This window comes from Hemibagrus wyckioides, linkage group LG09, assembly GCF_019097595.1.
Source record: "Hemibagrus wyckioides isolate EC202008001 linkage group LG09, SWU_Hwy_1.0, whole genome shotgun sequence".
NCBI classification, from domain to species: Eukaryota; Metazoa; Chordata; class Actinopteri; order Siluriformes; family Bagridae; genus Hemibagrus; species Hemibagrus wyckioides.
In genome coordinates this window covers 5,983,903-5,996,845 of record NC_080718.1, presented here as the reverse complement: position 1 = coordinate 5,996,845, position 12,943 = coordinate 5,983,903, and the positions used below count along the sequence as shown (strand labels likewise).

The window sequence follows — 12,943 nt, the reverse complement described above, 5'->3', positions numbered from 1 at the left end:
GGTGGTATCAGAGCTGAATAAATATTTAAAGAGTGCCGGTCTGGTTTGTGTTATCGGTCTGAGCTCTAATGGAGGAACGTGTTAGAAGCTCAGGCGTTGGATTAAACCTCAGAGGAGGAAAAAAAAAAACCCAGCTCGAAGCAAACTGCTCCACGAGGAGTTCAGACAAAGTTCCTGTAGATTAACACATGACTCACGGCACATCCTCGCCCTCACGCCGCCCCGCTCCTGACTGCGCTAATTGGATCTGGCACATGCAGGATTTGTCTGTTGCCATTGGCAAAAAGCAAAACATTAACCTCCTCCCTCCCAGCTGGATGAAAGTGTTTATAGAACAAAACTGACAGCCATGAATCAATAGATGAGCTAAGCGCTAAGCACTAGCTCTCTCCCTCTCGTTTATCCCTGCTCAGAAACAAAGAACACAAACGCCTGCACTCTAATCATAATTCTTCAGCAAGGCCCCATTATTCAAGACCTAAATGGCGTGTGTTCTTACAGCCTGAGAGCAGAAGGGATGATAAAACACATTACACCCTGTGTGTTAGCTGTGTAACGGTGTCATTGTTTCAGTAAAACTTATAGCGTTAGAACATTCTTTATGCTTGGTGTCATGGCTTCATCAGAGACATGCTATTGAAGATCTCATTTCAAGACTCACTTTTGGCTAGAGTGATTTAGCTAACATAATTAATTATCTGGGTTATTTATTTATTATTTTATTTTCAAAATTAAAAAGAGGGAACAAGAGAGAGAGAGAGAGAGAGAGATTAAGCATTTTATGGAGTAATTTATTATATTAGGTACACTGAACAAGTTCATTTTTTTAATTAGAATCATTTAATTGGTTTAATTTATTCAATCCATAACATTGCTTAAATTAATGATTAATGAAGGACAAAAACTATTCGCGTGATTTGAATCAGTAATGCAGTATTAATATTGCAGCAGCGCCATCTGCTGGTCGCCGTGGGGAATAAAAAATAGTTCGAGTTACGTGGAGATTTTTCTTAAGAATTAACCATCATTTCTGAGTTAAATATTGATATTATTGATAGTTTTGTCTTGTTTCCGTCTTGTGCCATATTAACAAGCATTTTAACAATTATATATAGCGGTATGTCAGAACCGCTGAAAGTCAGTTGGGTTAGCGTAGTGTAACAAAAGTGTAATTTGTAACCATAGGGAATCTCTTCTTACTAATTAAATAACACATTTGAGGTAAATATTTTTATTCATTTTGTTTTGTTCCCAAAATCGCTGTGTCTTTATAACATCATTATAACAGTGATTTGTTAGCTAGCTAAAAAGTTCAGCTCAATACCTCTCTTCATAGTTGCCTAGCAACAACGTTTTCAGACTTTAACCGCTTGAGTGGTATTTTTTCTTCATATTTTCTTCATATTCCGTTTAAACATTTTCTCATGGAAACCTTTAGGATTCTGATGGAAATCATTAGAGAATATATTTTTTTGTGATATGAGACCCTGAAGCACTGAGTATCATGGGAAATGTAGTCCTGCAGTGTGTGTGTGTGTGTGTGTGTGTGTGTATGTGTGTGTGTGTGTGTGTGTGTGTTACTGTGCTACCATGTGTGAGGTTATTTATTAAGGAAATGTGTTCATTTGCAGACGCTGCGCAGGTGCTGCAGCTGAGCGAGGTTAACGCTGCTTCCTCCGCACACGATGACAACCAGCGGGCCGAGTGGTTTGTGCAGACGACCTTCGTCCTGCAGTCGCTGTATCACGTTGCTGTACACTGCGGCTAACGAGGCTGCACACGCTAATTCCACTAACACACGCTCTTCATCTTCACATGTGCAAACACAGATATAAAAGAGTTCAGAAAATGATCATTTGTCTGATTTTGAGGATTGAAGCTAACACAAACTAAACTGATTTTGATTCCTAGGGTTACAATTTTTTTACTATTAAAGGTAGCAATAGTAAAGTAGCTATTTGCTAGTCCTATATTTGATTAGTTGGAAAACAACACAAAATACACAGATTATTTTAGTGTAAATAAACACACATATTACCAAGAAAGAGCTCCACTGCCTGTAGAGCCTGTCGATCGGTCACTAGCTCGGAGATGACGTTGGGTCTTTTGCTGTACTCGAATGCTTGTCTGCACGCCGTCTTCGCTCCTAAACATTTGGCCTCGCTAATACATTAAATAATTCAACACAAAAAATTTAGACATTCAAAAGTGCAGCAGAGAGTAGTTTCCTAGACCCTCGATCTGAAGCCCCAGACTGGGAGGAAGAAGCTAGCTAACATATCCAGCTAGTATACGCTTAAATGACCACTAGGTTTTCACATTATCACGTGATATCTTTGTTTTTGTTTTCCTAAGAAACTAAAATCAACGGCTAAAATCTAACTAATTATCAGATGTAACAGCTATTTGGATAATACATTCTGGCTAGCATGAACCAACAGCTATTAGCTAACTAATTTAACACTCAGCTTCACCTACAGTAGGTTTTTACCTCGTAATGTCTGGTAAGGTTACTAAACGTCCAGCTTTTATGGCTGCATTAAGACAATCCGCTCCCACTGTCTCCATACAGAGGATTGGGACGTGACCCCAGCCGACTTCATCCAGGCCCTGGACGACTCCGCAGAAAAGTCCTCCGCCTCCGACGGACAGAACCACAGCACCCGGCTCGCACGGCAGAGCCGCCTTCAGCTCGTGGACCAGACTGGAATGACCTTTCCTGGAAAAATGCAGTTTTCTTAATTACCATGCTCAAAATGACCAGCATCTAAGACTTCAAAAGTTATGCTAATGCAGGTTCCTTGTATTCAGAATCGGGCTATGCACATTTGTTGTTGTAGAAACATTTTTTCAACAGCATTCACAAAGACCCTATTTATTATACTGATGATCATATAGTCAGATTTAGTACAGATTTAGAACAGTTTCAGAGAACACCTCACCAGATCAGAGGATGGTCAAACGGTGGCACCAAGGTGAGCTTTTCGCTTTCAGCCAGACGAAGAGCCTCAGCGTTTGCTTCATCCCACACCTGCTCACATCCCGTACAGGAGAAGAGAACCCTGTAAATGTGGGCTGTGTCTCTTATAGAGACTCTATTAGGACATTTAATCACCTGCTAGGTTCCTCACCTTCCCCACGACATGCACTTTGGCGCCACGGTCCTGCAGTTTCTCCACCACCAGCTTGGGTGAGGACGAAGGCACTATGATGGTGGCCGGGATGTTGAGCCTGCGTGCTGCGTACGCCGTAGCCAAGCCTGCGTTTCCACCTGACCTCAGCATTTATAGCAAGAACTCAACATGAAATAACATAAATGCTGATTTATATTAAATCCAATGAATGGGATGCAATGAACCTACCTGAAGAACAGACTACACCGTTTGAATCTGAACCTGCAAGCTGAAAAAGGACAAAGTTTTTTGTTTTGTCATTATATATATTTTAATACTAGGAGGAAAAAACTTACATTTAAAAATATTTAATTTACATAACGTTTTCATAACATATCTGGCGATTTATGCTTTCTTAACAACACCTACATTATACATGATGTCCACCATGTTTAATAATTTGTTAAAAATAACTTTTAGAATAAAACTTAAATACTTGTGAATTTCCCTTTGGGATGAATAAAGTATCTATCTATCTATCCATCCATCTTTTTCCACTCGTTCCACCACAGGTCTGTAAAAACTCCATTTCCCATGAACACCCGCTGTCCAGCCCGGTGACCGCCTTAAAAAATTCCAAAACCTTCAAACAAATTTGAAGTATTTTTTATTCTATTATTTTATTCTATTCTTCTATATATTTTTATTCAGTATTTTTTATTCTAAAATATAAATTAATAGTTAACATTCGTTGTCTTTGGCCGTCTAAACAGTTGGGTAAGTGCTGCGTCAGCGGATTACCCGGATGAGACCGCGGTATCTGATTGGTCTAGGTGCAGTGTGACTTCCGTGTTGTTTGACTTTATACAGAAAAACAAAATGGACTACAAAAAATATGCAGGGAAAAAATAGTTTCTACATTTCGTTAATTGTATTAAAAATCTAACAAACAATCAGTGACGTTGTTACACGCGTCTGTTTGGCTAAATAATGAGTAATTCACCGTGTATTAATTAACGCTTCTGCACGTGCAGGGGGTGTTGATTTTTGCTCACCTGCTGAATCAGGTGTCCGATCCCTCTGATTTTAAACGAACCGGAAGGTTGCACGCTTTCCATCTTCAGATAAACGGGAGAACCGAGCCGCTTCGACATGTTAATGCTCTCAGTGAGAGGAGAGTTGATGTGAAATCCCTGCACCTCCGACATGATGATGAGAAATAGACAATGTCTCTGCAAAAGAAAAAAACGCTTGAGGGAACATACCCTGCAGATCCAAACTGTTTTCATTCAGGCTTATACTGGACTGTGCTGGTTGAACTGGTTCAGATTTTACATGCAGCTATTATGCATGGTGCTAGTCAAATGTCTGATGTTCTACACTGTGTTTCTCCTCAACACCAAGTGCAGTGTTGCTTTGTTAGATTTAAGATCTTAAGGAAAGAGTTTTCCTGCCTACCTTCAAACAGGTGCAGTGCAATCAGAGTAAAAACCTGCAGCTCACAGAGAGATGTAATATCACAGCCTGATCTCTGAAGGTCCAAAGGTTGTGTGACTAACTGATTACCATAGCAAATGCATGATCAGCAATAAGAGGTGCACTATTAATGCTGACATTAAAGGTGCAGTCAGTGTTTTTTTGTTTGTTCTTTTAAGTTAAAGATTTCTTGTCTTTGATCTAATAATTGCTTATACAAAAATCTTTGTGTCGATGTATAACGATTGATTCTAATATCCTCAGTAAAGCATTAGATGCAGAATCAATTATGGTGAAGGAGGTGTGGCCTGTTTGTCAGGTACAGTGAAGGGGGTGTGACCTGTGTGTGCATGTTTATTCAGTCACAGTGAAGGAGGTGTGGCCTGTGTGTCAGGTACAGTGAAGGGGGTGTGACCTGTGTGCATGTTTATTCAGTCACAGTGAAGGAGGTGTGGCCTGTGTGTCAGGTCCAGTAAAGGAGGTGCTGGCCTATGTGGCAGTCAAATTGAGGTGTGGCCTTTGTGTCAGTGACTGTAAAGGCGGTGTGGTCTCTATGTCAAGTCCTGTGAGGTGTGGCCTCTGTGTCAGGTCTAATGAAGGAGGTGTGGCTGTGTGTCAGGTCCAGTAAAGGAGGTGTGGCCTCTGTGTCAGGTCCAATGAAGGAGGTGTGGCCTATGTATCAGGTCCAGTGAAGGAGGTGTGGCCTATGAGTAAGTCACAGTGAAGGAGGTGTGGCCTGTGTGTTCAGTTGCAGTGAAGAAGGTGTGGCCTTTATAAAGTGTTATGTAGAGCATGAGATGGATTAAACTCCAAACTTGAGTGTAAAAGTCTAACTCTGTCCACTTCCTTTAATTCCATTTATATATATTTCTTCATATTCATACATGGTTCCAAAAGAGTGCTCCAGATACTACTAATAAAATAATAACAACAATAATATCATTATATTACAGAATATGAACAAGGAAGTCGTTCTGATGTTTCCCAACGTGAGAATGTCTTTATTGTGCACATTTACACGGCATGTGGCATGAATGGAGTCGCAAAAACTCAGATTCACATTCAGGTGTGTTATACTGCATTATTATTATTATTATTATTATTACTATTATTATTATTATTATCGTTTTTATTGTTAGCTCCCGAATACATCACCCTTTCACCAGAACCCTTAAAGCATTTCATCTCGTCTGTGTTATAAAGAGCTTTTAAAAACAAGGAGGAGAGCGATACAACATACAAAACACTTTAGGCTAAATGACATTTTATTAACATCAAACGTAGACGAACGGCTGAGACGCAGTCACGTGTCTCTGGTTTGCTTCCATTATTTTTCACTTGAGCTACAAGGCCACCAGTTGAGCTTCAAAGCCTATGTGAAGGACTTGTTCTGCTATTCTATGAAACTGAACAGTGAATGTTGTGGTGAGAGTGTGATATGCTAAACTGGAGGCTCTAGCCTCGTTACCCTCGCGGCTCCAACACAAATTTAACCAAGCAAACGTTTCAACACCAAACGCGTCTCTGCTCTCCGTGTTCATTTGGTGTTAATGTATAAATACAGATGTGTACAGATTTTATCATTTCCTCCTGAATGGAAAAACACAGACTTTTACCATTTTTTATGACTTTCCTCCCACCGTTGCTTATTTAACATACATTTCCCATCTCCTACTGCACCACCGCTTCACACACAAACTCCAACATTTCCTCTGCACTCATATTTCAGTGTCTCTCTCTACACTTTCAAGCTCCTTCCTTCCTTCCTTACTTTCGTTGAATCAGCTGCTCAGCAGACCGCGGCCTGTCCTTTTCTTTGTCTTCCTCAGCTGTCTCAGTGTCATCACTTTCATGTTCCACAAACACACACCAGTATGAAAGGAAACAGGAAAACTGGTGCGTTTTCACCTGACAGACTTCTGGGTGAAAGAGAGCAGGATTTTTTACAAAAAAAAGATAAGATCCGTTTTGCAGGCTGAAAACGGAGTGCTGTTCTCCAAATCTCTTCTGGCAGATGAATAAATCCAAGCTTCAGTGTCAGGTCCTAGCTGCCACACCCTCTTCTTATCTCGGTGGCACTAAACGATGGAAATGGGGCAAAATGTTCAGCTGGGGCTCCTGTCCATCAGGGGGCGCTATGCCAGGGAGCGCTGACGGGGTTTAATCCTTGGGTACAACTGCACAAAAAACAGAGAAAATAAATAACGATTGATTCTAAGTATCCTCAGTAGATCCTCAGTAGAGCAACAGATACAGAATCAGTTATAGTCAAGGAGGTGTGGCCTTTGTGTCAGTCACAGTGAAGGGACGTGGCCTATGTGTTAGTCACAGTGAAAGAGGTGTGGCCTATGTGTCAGGTCCAGTGAAGGAGGTGTGGCCTATGTGTCAGTCAAAGTGAAGGAGGCGTGGTCTTTGTGGCAGGTCTAGTGAAGGGGGTGTGGTCTATGTGTCAGTTGAAGTGAAAGAGGTGTGGCCTATGTTTCAGTGAAAGTCAAGGAGGTGTGGTCTCTATGTCAAGTCCAGTGAAGGAGGTGTGGCCTATGCGTCAGTCACAGTGAAGGCGGAGTGGCCTGTGTGTGCACGTCTGTTCAGTCGCAGTGAAGGAGGTGTGGCCATTGTGCCAGTCAAAGTGAAGGACCTGTGGTCTTTGTGCCAGGTCTAGTGGAGAGGTTGTGGCCTATGTGTCAGTCGAAGTGAAGGAGGTGTGGCCTATGTTTCAGTGAAAGTGAAGGAGGTGTGGTCTCTATGTCAAGTCCAGTGAAGGAGGTGTGGCCTGTGTGTCAGTCAAATTGAAGGGGGCATAGTCTTTGTGCCAGGTCCAGTGAAAGAGGTATGCATGTGTGTTAAGTCGCAGTGAAGGAGGCGTGGTCTCTATGTTGAGTCCAGTGAAGAAGGTGCGGCCTTTGTGTCAGTCACAGTGAAAGGGGTGTGGCCTTTGTGTCTGTCAGTCTCAGTGAAGTTTTATATGAAATATTTATTTATAGGTGGAGTTTTCATGCTTACCCCAAGCAGATTTCGGGGAACGTAGCCCTCCTTGTCATTAAGTCTGGCCCACCACCACTCAGTCTCACTCTCGTCTCTGCGCTTCAGCACCGTTAAAGCTTGTCCATCACGGAACGAGAGCTCGTCTGGACTCTGAGCTTCGTAATCCCACAGAGCATAAACCGTCCCCTTATTCATCACCCCCAACTTCTCCTGCACACCTGAGAGAGAAACAGAGGGAGAACAGCTTGACTCCTCACTCCTTCCTTCTGATTATTCAATCCATTTCATTCACATTTTTTTATGAGACTCATATTTGTCTCTATTTCAGTTTTAAGATTGTTTTAACTGAATGTTTATCTCCTGGGACTCTGTGGGAAGGCAGATATATCAGATTAAGATATTTCACACGTATGTTTATTATAATACACAGTCAATGCTCCCACCTGTTTTATTTTATTCTTTTACCTCACCAGCTTGGTATATTTGATTTATCTGATAAATTATGTGGCATCACAATTAATTTAAAATTTCAGAACATTTCAGGAAATTCCCTTAAGATGTGAGTGAGAAATCAGGAACCCTAATTACAGTGATAATAAACCTGACTAAAACAGATTCAGAGAATCTCCCGTGTAAAATCCTCGTTCCTCTCACCGTAGAGAAACTGTGAGCACTGCACGTAGCCGTTCTCCATCTCCTCGCACTTATCGGCCGCCGTCTCCACGTCGCTGATGGTGGTGGCGAAGATGGCCGCCCCAGACTCCACCAGGAGCTTACACAAATGCACGCTGTTACACGAGGCGGCGCAGTGCAGCGGCGTCCTGTTACACGCAACAGAGATTCCTTCATTAATCCGTTTTAATTTCCTCTAATAAGTTATTATTGTGTAATACGTTGTTTGTACCATCCGTCGCTGTCTGCTGCGTTGATGTTCACGCCAAAATCCAGCAGGAACTTCACGATGTGGTAATGACCAGCACACACGGCGTTGTGGAGCGGTGTGATGCCTTCATCGTTCGGAGTGCTGGGGTTTTCCACCTGAAAAAAAAAACAATAATAAAGAAATAAAGCGCTTATTGTGGGGATGTGATGAAGCGCAGTTACTGTGACCAGCCTGAAGTGTCACTAGAACACCACAACCACAGCTCTTATTTTCAGGTCCATAACAAAGCATCACTTATCGTTTTAATATTTTAGTATCATTATTCCTAGGAGTATTAATGTTTGTATTTTCAGTCTGTGTTGTACCTCATATATGATCCTCTGCACCAGGTCAAACTCGCCCTCCAGAGACGCGTCCAGAAGCAGCGCTAGCGGGTTAAACTTCACCCGGAGGCCGTGACCCGTCCTCTCAGAGCCGGGCTTCTTCAGGTTTGTCCTCTTCACCTATCATTAGATCAGAAACAAGAACATGAAAATGAAAGAATGAAAAATCAGCTTGGTAACATTCTCTCTTTTAACTTTCTCATGTTAGTCTGAATTAGAGAGAAATGACTTCTCTTACACGTTATAAAATGAGTTATCTGAGGGTCATGAAGGGCTGAAAACATTCACATAAAACTTTCATTTATTCCGAAATACACGGATAGAATTATCATTCTATCACACTACACACAGAACCACACTAACGAGGAGAACACACTAATGTTCTGTTCAAATAGACTGCATATGTAAAAGCACCTAGAATCTGTGTACCGATAGCTACACAATTCCCGTAACGTCCATGAGGAAACACTCACCATGTTCTGCTCCATGTCTTCTTTCTCCGCCTGCGCAGACTCTATGTCTTCATCCTGGTTGTTGTTATGACTGTCCTCTGGACCTTCTTTAGGATCCGTGGTGTCTGTGATCTCAGGAGTTTCCGTATGATTAGGTGTTTGATTCTCGTTAGCGTCGGATGTGGGTGATGGCGACGGTGCGGACGCGGGCTCTGTAACAGGCGCCGGCGTCGGTGCCACGGCAGCTGTTACAGTCGCTTCCTTTACATTTCCATTCACAGAATCAACATCGCCTGCTAAATTAATGGCAGTGTCTGGCTGGAAGAATGGTGTGACCGTTTCCATGCCTCCGGCGAGCGTGTTGAAGCGTTGGTAGAGAAGTTTCTGGATGTTGGGGCCGTTGGGGCCCTCAGGCTCGGTGATGGAGCTCCGCTTTTTAAGAGGACGAGGAGCATTGGCGAGCTTCCTCCTCAGCACCTCCAGGTCGATGTCGCTCTGGTAGCGCAGGGGCGAGTGAGCCGGCGTGAGTTTAGTGGGGCTCAGGGGCCGAGGGATGTTCTCCACGCTGGACTGAGGATTGTGGGTAATCTCAGGTTCAGACTCACGCTCCGAATCGTCTCTGGAGGTCTGATGCTGGAACGGAACAGGAGACGAGGAGACCGAGCTCGGCAGCAACGGCTTTCCATACACTGAAGACATAAAAGGAAGTGATGGAAAGAAAATAAACCTTCTGTTAAAGAAAATAATGGAGATTACTTCAGAAATAAAGCACTGGGTGGGATTCTGTTATAGAGAACTAATCAACAGTAGCATGGTGTGATGAAGCTGATTTACTTGATCACTTGGGAGTTTTTCTGTAATAGCAAGTGTTTTATTCTCTAAAACCACAGCAATCTTCCACTGCTTAATATTTTTCATTAACTGAAGAAAGACATTGTACTTTTTATCCATTTAGAGTTACATTAAATGCTGAGTTTAGTAAGAGTCGCTAATTCATTTTTATTCATTAAAGTGCATTAAAATTCCACATTCATATGTTTACCTGAAGTCTATCTGTCTGTCTGTCTGTCTGTCTGTCTGTCTATCTATCTATCTATCTATCTATCTATCTATCTATCTATCTATCTATCTATCTATCTATCTGTCTATCTATTGTAAGGACGCACTCGAAGCAGGTGTAGCATGATGGTGTATGCAGATCTTTATTACTACAAAACGGCAGGCAAGAAACGTAAGTCGATATGGAAAGGCAAAAGGGTCGAAAACCGGAAAACAAAACACTATCGAATCCAAAACCAAAACACAAACCGAAACTCTTGGTCAAACGGGAACAGGCAAGGATCATACATGAATCAGTCAAGGCAACAATGTAGCAACGCTTGGTATGTAACTCTGAGAGAACGATACTTCGCAGGAAACAAAGCGCAGCGTGCTATTTAAATACCCGAGTACACACGGAAGTCAGTTCAGAGATTCAGTACTCTATCTATCTATCTATCTGTCTGTCTGTCTGTCTGTCTGTCTGTCTGTCTGTCTGTCTGGCTGGCTGGCTGGCTATCTATCTTAGACTTTAGATTTTTAATTGTTTTTTTTTGGCATTAAAAGACTAATAATCAATAAAAGTGAGTAAGGAGCACATTTACATTTGAAGCTTTTTATAACAAAAAAAAACAAGAATTTTTTTTTTATTTAAACAAACAATTGGAATAAACAGATTTTGTTATGAATGTTGATTGTTGTAAACAATCGTCTGACATAAATATTGTATATATTTAATATTCATGGTTGTCTAGTAATTAATTGAGTTGATTTATTAATGTTATAACAGAAATAAATGTGAATTATTTGCTAACTGCATGCACTATAATTGTATATAATTATTTTTTTACACTTACCTGCTTTGACTGCAGCTCTGGTGCTGCTGCTTTGGGGTTTTTTGGCTGTTGGCTGCTGCAGGTACACGTGATAGATGGAGCTGGAGTTCATGGTAGCAGGACCTTTGCGAGGAGACTGGGGTCGTGACCCCCGGTCCGAATAAAACGGTCGAACCGCTGCAGCCAGAGGGGCGTCGTTACTTCTCTCGCTCGGGGGTAAGATGGGCGAGCCGGCTGAAAGCGTGGGGCTCGGGGGGACGGTGATCCTCTGCTGGATCTGCTGTGATGAGGAACCCGAGGATCTGTGCCAGGACAGCGTGCCTGGTGCCGAGCGGGGCAGAGAGTTCGTGGCACAGACGGTGGAGTGATGCCCCACGCTGGGGTACGTGCCGTAGATGGGGGGCGGATGTTTGGACAGGGTGGTTATAGTGCCCAGGACTTTAGAAGATCCCTGTAGTGGAGCAGACAGGGTTAGACATGAGTATGTAATCTACTGTATCATTATTTAATCACAGTCAGCTCATACATGAAAAAAGATTGTTTATAAAACTCTGTGGGTAATTAGCTCAGTTTTACGACCAATAATTATCATGTAAAAATATTTATTTTGGATTTTAAGATTGTAATTTTTAAATGTAACTAGCCACAAAGATAGATTTCATTACTGTTTTTAACCCATATTTATTAAGTGCCTTTAATTACGACTCTTTTTTTTTTATCTCAGAATACACTTTAATCAAGTCTTTAATTAAGTTCGATTCATAAAATGATATCTTTGTGGTTAATTAGCTTAACGGTATGCAATTAATTCTGATACTTATGCTTTACATTCTAAATTTCAAACAAACAAGCAAATAAGCAAATAATAGTAAACAGATAGATAGATAGATAGATAGATAGATAGATAGATAGATAGATAGATAGATAGATAGATAGATAGATAGATAGATAGATAAAATAAAAATAAAATAAAATAATGTTAAATAAAAGGAATTCATATACTAACTGTGAAACTTGTGCTTTAAATTCTAAATTTACAAAACAAATAAATAAATATCAGTAAGTTAATAAGATAATATTAAATAAAAATAATGTTAAATAAAAGGAATTCAAATAATTAATGTATAGCAAAAATCAATGCTAAATAACTGCTAAATAATAATTTATATCATTTCAAAAATAATATAAAATGTATGAATTTCTTAAGGAATCGTCCCGCATGAATTCTTTACGTTTAAGTTAAAAAAAAAAAATTAAACAGTAGATTAAAATGAACGTTTAATTGCTCTACTCTATTATAATATTATAGGTGATATACTTTATCATATATACTAAGATATATGCTAAGGATTATTAACAGGAATAATTAAAGAATTAAGTGTAACTCCATAACTCAAGTCATACAGAGTTCAACGTCTCACCTTTTCACCGGCAGCCATTTTGCCCAGGTTCTGGCTCGTGTCCTTCCAGTCCGGGGCTTTGAGTGAGGCCATGTTCCAATTTGCATCGTTTGCTATAAAGATGGATGGAGCGAGAGGTGAGGAGTGAGGTATAAAAAGAAAGGGTAAAAATGTTCAGAGACATAACACAGCGAAGACTAAACACTTGACGCTTAAGATTCCACTAATCACGGCTTGGTGCGGGGTGTATTTGTGGAGCGTCCTCTTCTCAGATCAGGCTAAAGAGATTACAATGGTGCTCTGTGTGAGTGTGTGTGTGTGTGTTGACAAATAGTGACACTTCCCCACTGACCCGGTATCGTCTCTCCAGTCATCTC

The 12,943-nt window shown here is 41.1% G+C and overlaps 2 protein-coding genes across 7 annotated transcripts in view; both read right to left on the bottom strand.

Annotated features, from left to right (window-relative positions):
* Window positions 1-1,215: 1,215 nt before the first annotated feature.
* Window positions 1,216-4,707, bottom strand: sdsl (serine dehydratase-like). The gene is made up of 8 exons (XM_058398241.1): window positions 4,572-4,707; window positions 4,169-4,345; window positions 3,363-3,402; window positions 3,132-3,271; window positions 2,943-3,031; window positions 2,492-2,719; window positions 2,039-2,163; window positions 1,216-1,809 (listed from the first exon to the last, which is right to left on the bottom strand). Exons 2-8 carry the CDS (start codon window positions 4,319-4,321, stop codon window positions 1,622-1,624), a joined length of 963 nt encoding a protein of 320 aa, XP_058254224.1. The 5' UTR covers window positions 4,322-4,345; window positions 4,572-4,707; the 3' UTR covers window positions 1,216-1,621.
* A 1,611-nt stretch (window positions 4,708-6,318) lies between these two features.
* Window positions 6,319-12,943, bottom strand: part of ppp1r13ba (protein phosphatase 1, regulatory subunit 13Ba) — a 42,827-nt gene continuing 36,202 nt past the window's right edge. For all 6 annotated transcript variants that reach the window (XM_058398194.1, XM_058398195.1, XM_058398190.1 and 3 more), the window contains 8 exons: window positions 12,588-12,679; window positions 11,188-11,617; window positions 9,314-9,981; window positions 8,823-8,960; window positions 8,479-8,612; window positions 8,229-8,395; window positions 7,593-7,792; window positions 6,319-6,766 (listed from right to left, as the gene is read on the bottom strand). In XM_058398194.1, coding sequence (XP_058254177.1) covers window positions 6,725-6,766; window positions 7,593-7,792; window positions 8,229-8,395; window positions 8,479-8,612; window positions 8,823-8,960; window positions 9,314-9,981; window positions 11,188-11,617; window positions 12,588-12,679 — 1,871 coding nt within the window. In that variant the 3' untranslated portion in view covers window positions 6,319-6,724. The remainder of the gene's footprint in view (window positions 6,767-7,592; window positions 7,793-8,228; window positions 8,396-8,478; window positions 8,613-8,822; window positions 8,961-9,313; window positions 9,982-11,187; window positions 11,618-12,587; window positions 12,680-12,943) is intronic.

Excerpts from the sequence above, each read along its gene's own strand:
- sdsl (XM_058398241.1), bottom strand. The coding sequence starts at position 4,321 with ATGTCGGAGGTGCAGGGATTTCACATCAACTCTCCTCTCACTGAGAGC. Across the intron at positions 3,403-4,168 it reads TCGGACACCTGATTCAGCAG|CTTGCAGGTTCAGATTCAAA; the intron begins GTGAGCAAAAAT and ends GTCCTTTTTCAG. Across the intron at positions 3,272-3,362 it reads CGGTGTAGTCTGTTCTTCAG|GTGGAAACGCAGGCTTGGCT; the intron begins GTAGGTTCATTG and ends TGCTGAGGTCAG.